Here is an 8,966-nt window from a genome sequence, read left to right on the forward strand (position 1 = left end):
TTCTAATTTTCTGCAAATTTTTGTAAGAATTGGAGCATGTTAAAGCCCTCAAAAAGCATATTCATTTGCCTGAAAAAAAAAAGAATCCTTACAATTTCAGTTGGGCCTCCGTCTGTCAGTGCCTGTCAGTGCTCGAGCCCTAATAAATGAAAGGCAATTTGATTATGAACACATTTTTTCATCGTCAGCCGGAAGTGCGTCACCTACCCCGGACGTCCATCACCTGCCCCGGAAGTGATTCAGAAGGCAACGGCTAGTCGCAGCTAGCACCAGCTTTGTGTTTGGTTGAGACCACAACAACATTTTCTATCTTATTAACGCGACTTTAAAGAGGATTAAACAGATTGAAAACATCAATGCTAACATACAACCAAGTAACCACAGATAGTAGCGACGAAGCGATATAATCCCCTGTAGTTTACACAGGTTAGCACGACGCTAGCTCCCAGATTCCTACCCGAAGGTAAGACATCTGCAGCCATGACTCTCGTAGTCGATCGCGAACCGAGGACGTCTGCGGGAAACCGCATGTCCAAGTTACTGGACGCAGAAGAAGAGGACGAGTTCTACAAGACCACGTATGGAGGCTTTAACGACGTGAGTGAGCCGAGTGAATTCACACAGGGAGCTAATGTGCTAGCTTTAGCATCCAGTCAGCCTGCTGGAGGCGTTTCACTGCAGCATAAAGGGAGACGCTGTTAAAAATGAGTCTTTATCAGGTTGTAGTTGACTTTCAATTCAAATTTACTTTAGTAGTCCTTAAAGAAATAACCTGACAGATGTAAAATACATGATGAGGGTTAAGGGGTGTGTGCATGTACCTTAGCTAAGATTGTTTTTATTTGAGAAGACCACCACTAGCAGTGTGTTATTAATTATGGAAAGAAGATATTATTATTTTTCTGCAGAGAGTAATTATTTATTAAGAGTCACAAATCGAAACATTAACATAGCCTTGCAGATCAATAGGGTATATTTAATGTTTGAGAAATATTGTGATACGATAAAGATTAATTATTTGGTTTTTGAGAGGCCCAATGAGGTGTTTTTAATATTTACTTTTTAAAAAAGTAATCTCAATCTCATTTTGGTCTCCATAAAAATGCTCAGTGTGTGTTAATGTATTGCTGTTTGTCTCTGTATCGCTAAAAGTTATTAAATCCAACTGTGTTCATGCAATCATTTCTGCTGTTAATCATCAGCTGACATTTAGTTGTTAGAAGATAAAACGTAACTCAGTGTTTAAAAATACATTTCTCGGTCTGCAGGATTTTGAGTGGGAGACAAATGCATCTTAGCTTTGTCGGGTTCGAGAAATGTCAAGTGTCCTTTACTTGTGTGTTACCAAGAGAAGTAAATACAAACACGTTCAAAAATCTGATGTGCATAAACAGACAATTCTAACAGCGAAAGCACTCTAAAATGATGTGTCTACAAAATGTCCCTTTAGGTGAGACACGCGTCAGTTCTGCCATGCCAACATGATTCATTTGAAAACATGACCGCTGCTCCAAAATATCTTGGCACTCCGTCTTTAGATCTGTAAAATCTTTGAAGACTGGATGAAAGTGTCTTTCTCGCTTTAGACCCAGAAAGAGAAGAGAAGCTACAGTATAACGGCTTCCAGATAAATTAAGTTTCAGAACATCATAAGCTTTACTGTAGCCACGTGATCAGAAGCTTATATTTTAAGATGCTGATTTGTTTCCTCCTCGTTTCGCAACGGCTGTTGGATCAGCAGTCACCTTGTGTAGGGGGATTTGAAAGTGACGGCTCTGGTTGCTCTGATGTTCTTCTCAGCCGAGGGCGACAGGGGTTGATGGATCAAACGAATCCTGAGATGCCTCAGTCACTTCTCCTGACACTTTTAGAAAACTGTGTGAAAGGCTAGTCTGACTGATAATATCAGTTTTTAACGTGTGACCAGCTTTTTAGTCACTGTAGCTTGTTTTGTTTGCACATGTTGTCATGACTTCAATCTTTCAAATCTTTTACAAACGGACATTCTAGGGATTTAGTTTGACCCAACTGAACCTACAGGGGGTTAGGTAGTCTCTATTAATCCTATTTTATCACTTTAACACTAAATTGTTTTCCATTTTTTGTGTCCTTTTAGGAATCAGGGGATGATGAGTACCACGGAGAACATTCAGACACGGAGGACGAGGTGGACAGTGACTTTGACATTGATGAAGGAGACGAGCCAGACAGCGACCAGGAGGACGACGCGCCTAAGCGGAAAAGCCGAGTTGTCACTAAAGCTTATAAGGTAAAGTCACTTCAGCAGCTGTCAAACTCTGAATCAAGTCCCTCACTAGGACATGCATTTAGACGAGACCTTTTGAATGACTAAGCGTTATTAATGACTGTCTTTTGTTCCGAACATAGACATGGAAACTCTAAAACCAAATTTTCAAGCAGTTAGTCGGCAGCTATTTTTTTCTGTGCTTTATCTTTTGAGTATTTTTCTTAGCCTATGTGTTCTTTTGTATATTGTCACACTATTTCACATATGAACCACTTATAGCTGCTTTCTACTGTGGCTGCTCTGCAACCAATAGCACGTGCAGCTCCACTGGAGCAACTAGCTGCCAAATGCTTTTCTTTCAAATGAAGCCATGGGAGCAGAAGGATAATTGATTTAGCTTTGCCACCACACATAATTTCTATCTTGCTGTTGGGAGAGTTGGGACTTTGCTGATTTGTCATACATGTACAAAAACTATGGCTTTTATATGTGTTTAATTCAAGGAACCTATAAAGGTTGCAAAACCCAAACCCAAGAGACCGTCAGAGGAACTGAAGAAGACTGAGAAAACAAAAGTGGAGCTAAAAAGGAGGATTCCCCCAGAATTCCAAGATTTTAGTGAACGTAAGCTGGCTACACACTTCCCACAAAAACCACACAATTTCAGATGCGTCCCCATAAACAAAATTCGTCTCTGGTTCTGTTTGAGCTGTATGCCTTATTCATTTCATAGCTCGGAAGTCTGTGCGACAGTCCACCAGTGAACACACCAGAAAGACCAACCTGCGCTTGCAAGAGCGTCAGGACGCCCCCCGGAGGAGGAGAGGGGCTCATCGGGACCGGCCCCTCACCCAGGAGGAGCTGCTGGCTGGGGCCAAGATCACAGCTGAGCTCAACATTCGATCTCTAGGTAAGATAAGAGAGTGTTGGTCACAAATATTTGTAAAGTTTTAATGCTTAAGCTTAAGTATTTACATTACATTTTTATAAATTCCTCCTTTTTTAAGCAGTAATTACCTGGGTTGCTGACATCATTAAAAAAAAAATACCATAAATGATTTTCAATAAAACTGTCTGACTTCATCAGGGTAATTTTTTACCTTTACATCCATTTAATTGGGTTTTTATTACAAATACAGCTAAAGTCATATAAAAATGACTGTGCTTAAATCACAATAGAAAAAGTTAGCTTACCAAATCAAAAGTCTAACTAACCTTAAATAACAGTTTGTCGAGTAATATGTCCTTATAAACAGACATTACACCTGATATGGTTAGTGACGTGTTTATTACATATTCTGTCCATATGAATGTAAAGAGGAATTTGTATGCGAGTGTGTGTGGAAACAGATGTCACCAACGTTATTCAGAATAGTTAGGAATCCATTTAGCCCATCTGCTTGGCAAGTACATAACACAGAGTACAGTAAATGTTGTATAAAGATTAATTCAATAGTCATTACTCTTACTAAATTAGTAATAATATGACTTTTTTTTTCTCAAGTTGTCTCTATTTCTTTCACTTAATTGCACTAAGTCTAAAATATTTATTTTATTTTCTGTATGTAGAGAATTATGAGCGTCTGGAGGCCGATAAGAAGAAACAAGTCCACAAGAAGCGGCGTTTCGAGGGACCGACCATCCGCTACCACTCCGTCCTGATGCCCCTCGTCTCTCACTCAGTCCTGAAGGAGGAGAATGTGGATGTTGAAGGGTACGTAGACTCGGATAACTTGAACGGAAAAAAAGAACTGGAAGAAAGTGGACTCATTATATATATATATATATATATATATATATATATATATATATATATATATATATATATATCTGTAGCCGCGTGGTATGTTTCGGCCGCAATGTAATTTGTCATTTTGTCATTTTTCAAAGGTTGGATCAAGATGTTCCTCAGACTGCAGCACAAAACCCCAGCACAGCGGGCCAGCAGGCTGCCGGAGGCCTGTGCTCCCGTACCTACATCACCTTCAGTGACGACGAGGCCTTCGAGGCGGCCTTCCTTCGCAGCGCTCGGGCCAGTCGTCCGCTCCCAGTCCAGGAGGTTTGTCCTGTCACCCACAAGGCTGCGCTGTACCGAGACCCGGTCACCGATATACCCTACGCTAACACACGGGCTTTCCGCATCATCCGGGAAGCGTACCGCAAATACGTGGCTGCTCATGGATTTCCAAACACTTCGGGAGGGATGACGGGACTTGACTCCTCCGCGTCGAAGGGCGCTCGTCAGAAAGTGGTCGTCAAGCAGACTGGGGTTGGAACATAGGTTGGACTTGTGAGGAATTAAGGTTTCAGGTACAGTCACTGGATTGTGTGACATGAGGGAAAAATCTTTAGCATTTGACATTTGAGGACCAAGGAGTCACTGTTATGTTACAGTTGCTGGAATAATAAATGGTGATATTTTGGAAATGTTTTCCTTGCAGTACAGCAACTCATGAAAAAAACAACCAGTTGGTCTATTCCCTTCGAACTGCAGAAACAGTCTTACTTGTGATTCTCTGTGAGTAAGAGTTTGTTTTGTAAAATCAACACAGACTTGCAAACTTTCAACTTGTCTTTGTAATTCAAACATCATTTACATCTGCACTGTGGCCGCTTTGATTCTTTTAAAATAATGATTTGCCCTTTCATCTTTTTTTTTTACTGTTCAGAAGATATTTTGTTTCTACAAATGTACATACATCTCAACTAAAACAATAAATATTTGAAACTTTGAATAATTTATATTTACTCTATGAACTCTGGTTTATAACATTTCATGAACATCAAACACTGAAGCATCAGGACTGAAATGACTCAGACAACAATGAACTGTAAAAAACCTGCAATGCAATCAAAATACTACAGAGCTTAATATTCCCAAAAACCTTATTTTCTTCCTTCATTCCAAACCCTCACAGGAGACTCGAGGCTTTTTAAAGCTATAAATACTCACATCCATTTCTCATAGCTCAAATTTAAAAGAGGCTTTGAAATACAGAAAAACCTTGTATGGTTTGTTAATGACAAATAATGACCATGTATTTGTTTAATGTTTCTTAACGTTTTATTAGATTTAGATTTCATCTATTGGTAACTTCCTGTGAAATATAACATTGAATATCATCTAAATAAGCCAGACAGATTTACAAGTATTTGCCCACATTTGTTCAGGTTATACATGTGTTAAGGTAAAATGTGTTGTTTTCTGTTCAATGTCAAAATTGTCTGAGTTACAGTCTTGAGTGTTACAGCAAGGAACACTGTTGGACTTCCAGGACCTTTATTAGTTTAAATTTATTCTCTCGGAGTCCTCACTGAGGAACAGAGTCACCCTGAACTCCACTTAGTGCTCGACTAGCGTTGGACCTTTCGACCTCCTCGGAACGGGAGCACTCCCCTTCACAGCGTCGTGCAGCTTTTGGCCGTTCTCATTTTTATATAAAACCCCACTGAGAAACAAAACATAATGTAAAGGTTTTGTCCAGAAGCTTTTCAGGGTGTGAGGGTAAAATCCACCCTTCAAAATTACAATAGAAATACCTACAGTGTGTTTATCAGGATAAAACCATGAAGGTTGAGCAGATGCTCGTGCTTCAGCCGCTCACGTGATGGACGAGGATGACCTTGAATTCTTTTCAGGTAACAGTCCTGCTGTGTCTGCCTTCATGTCACTGAAGCCTCCAGCAGATGGTTCAGGCAGACATTTTCTACCTTTTGCAGGAAGGCTCCCAAATTTCTGATTTGACATTTCTGCCAAAGGGACTGAGCTGCACTCGAGCATATTTTCTCCTGCTGAGCCTGTAATGTCCTGATGATGTTCAACAGAGCATCTCACTAAACAGTCGGCCACGTCTTCGCTCGGCTTTAAGTAACAAGGCCTTTTCATGCCTGATGTTCTTTAGCTCTTTTATGTCTGCTGCTTTTATGTCTGCTGCTCAGGAGAAAATGCATTTTACAAGACCTTATTTAGAATCCACATCCCTGATCTAAGACCAACTAGTGGGGATGCTTCATATTTCTTTAAACTTAGCCTTCCTGTGGATTTACAAAATGGAAATTTTGTCTTTTTATAATTAAAAGTATAAATCAGTGGTGAGATGAAAGTCTTTGACACTATATGTCCATCCTCCATAATAATCTACACAGTATGACGTATGAGTATGACGAGTTCACAATGGAGAAGTGTCAATTGCAAGAAGAAGGAGAAGCTGCTGACACTTTATCAACCAATAAGATGGTATTAAAATGGCTCCAGGTTCATCTAACAACTATATTTATATTCTATTAATCTGCTAGGTATTCATTTTTGAGTTAGTGAATAATAGTTTTGTCGATCAAATTGTGAAAAGTGTCCAAGAAAAGCATCAAAGCCTCAAAACTGAAAAGCTAGAAATACTTTTATTTTGTAATCAATATATATGCTTTTAACAGTTAATCGCTCAAGCTTTACGAATACTTCAAAGAAAAAAATAAAACCCTTCGAAGTTTGACATTATTTACACAACATTCTAACGTCGCAGTTAGATTGACACTCAATGTCAAAAAATAGAGCCTGACTGTCACATACGTTTTATTTTCATATTGGTGTCAAGCACCTATATATTTCCTGATATGTGCCAATATGAAATCTTATATTTTACAGAATAATGCAAAAAAAAAAAAATGCATTTGAATTTCACATTAAAAGATGTGTATTTTTTGAATTTAAGTTATATATATTTAGGTGTATTTGTGTTTAGTTTTTTATTTAAAGTTTATACATTAAACATTGAACCTTGAATATATTTATTTGATTACGACGTCTTTGGGATCATTGCCAAATGTATATTTATATGTTGGCCGATATATCAGCGTAAGAAATTTTTTACTCCTCAAATGTTGTCATCGTTCCCAAAAAGCCATATGGGTTGTGCTCTAGTCAAAAAATACTGCATTAGTTCCTCTTAGTATACAAAGATAACGTATGTTGTTAAGTCTGTTGCTACTATACAAACAGCAAAACCAGCATATAGTAAACAATATATACACTTAGTTTGTGGGAACACAGCAGGACTTCTCTCATGTTTCAAAGAGCTCAGGCTGTTGTTGGATGTGTTAATGGACATCTGTCACTTAGCTCAGCTGTAGGTAGACAGTGCATTCATTAAGACGCCGATCCACTGAAAGGAAGAAGTGAATAATACATTACTTCAACTGAATTTGCATAAACATGAATATTCTATCATTTTTTACCAAAATTGAGGAGGGAGAGGGGGGGGGGGGGTGGCAGATCAAACAAGGGCAGGGCTGAAGATGACAGATAAAATCTCTGTCACCGCTCAGTCACACGGTCTCCGTCATGATGCAAACTGTGCTGGTGATGTGAAGAGCAGAGGCGGACCGGCCATCTGGAAGCCGTCCTGGTGGGCAGTCCGACTCCCGACCTCGCTTGCACTGTATGCTGAGTTGACAGCTTTCCGTACAGTCTCTGTGCATGACAGACCAGACTGGCTGTACTCTTGTATTAATCATGAGAATCTGCCTGACAGTTTAACACAGAGCGACAGAATAAAATCCCCTCTGACGCCACCTAACACCACAAACCGATGGAGGATGAGTTCTGCCGACAGCTACACACACAGTTTGGAAATCACAAAACTCCAGAGTGGAGGGATCGGCCCCCTGCAAAGATGGCGAGGGGCGTGTGGGTGACGCAAAGAGTCAATGTCTCACGTAGTTTCACCAGACTTTGATTATTAATGGTACAAATTGTAATTTAGCACAGGCTGCACGCCACAGTTCGTGCCATGTCCTCTGCACGATTGTTGTCACATAATTTCACAGTAACAGCCCCTGTGTTCAGCACACTGAGGTCCTCGCAGTCTGAGAACACAGATTTTCAAAGAGCGACGCTGCGCAAAAAAAAGACCACGTGAAAAAAGGGGGTTTGCGGAGTTGTTGTGGTGTCGCTTTACATTCACACCAGCAGCAGCAGCAGGCACCACGTTGGGAGAAATGTATTTATTTTTATCGAGCCTTTTCAATTCCGATCAACCACGATGCATCTTTGAAGGCGCTCGCTGCCCACACACTGAGCCGTTGGCTTTGGTGAAGAAGGAGACAAAAAAAACACATTAATTAAAAAAAACAAAAAACAAGTTACCCCCTAAAGCGATGATGATGAATTCAATGTCGGCCAAACGTCTCTGGTGGATACACGAATGAAATGAGTGAAGTTATATCATTAGGCTGGTATCGTGTTTTAATTTGACGTTTCTGAAACACTCCTCACATCATCTTTGCCGACAGAACACTGAGCTCCTTGTCTCCCACATAGTGCACAGTGCATATGGTACCAAGTGAACAGTTTTCAGAATAGGAAGAGAGGGAACTGCATTATCACTCGTTCTCGTGTGGTAGTTGCCATGGAGACGAGTGTAGGTGGTGTACTGTGCTGTACTCCTTCCCTTGTCCTCTCCCCTCTTCTGTTGCCCACCCTCTCTGCTCTGCTATCTGCAACATCCAGCGCAACTTTCATTCCTTCATATTTGCTCAAGTCCTTCCTGCCACATTTGCATTGTTTGCATCGGGATGTTTTTACTCCAGCTCTTACTCATATTGAATATATAATTGGTTGTAATTTAATTGAAATGAAAGCAATAAACTGGTAAAAAAAAATTGAGATTCATTGCAAACACTTTAGAAGCTGTTGATTTTAGATTTGGAATATTTAAATGAG

General features: G+C 39.9%; 1 protein-coding gene across 1 annotated transcript; it reads left to right on the top strand.

Moving 5' to 3' along the window:
* Positions 1 to 243: 243 nt before the first annotated feature.
* Positions 244 to 4,990, top strand: vps72a (vacuolar protein sorting 72 homolog a). The gene is made up of 6 exons (XM_061092828.1): positions 244 to 597; positions 2,117 to 2,269; positions 2,752 to 2,872; positions 2,982 to 3,158; positions 3,818 to 3,962; positions 4,139 to 4,990. The coding sequence occupies exons 1-6, from the start codon at positions 481 to 483 to the stop codon at positions 4,527 to 4,529; spliced, it is 1,104 nt and encodes a 367-aa protein (XP_060948811.1). The 5' UTR covers positions 244 to 480; the 3' UTR covers positions 4,530 to 4,990.
* Positions 4,991 to 8,966: the final 3,976 nt, after the last annotated feature.

This window comes from Limanda limanda, chromosome 19 (assembly GCF_963576545.1).
Source record: "Limanda limanda chromosome 19, fLimLim1.1, whole genome shotgun sequence".
Taxonomy (NCBI): domain Eukaryota; kingdom Metazoa; phylum Chordata; class Actinopteri; order Pleuronectiformes; family Pleuronectidae; genus Limanda; species Limanda limanda.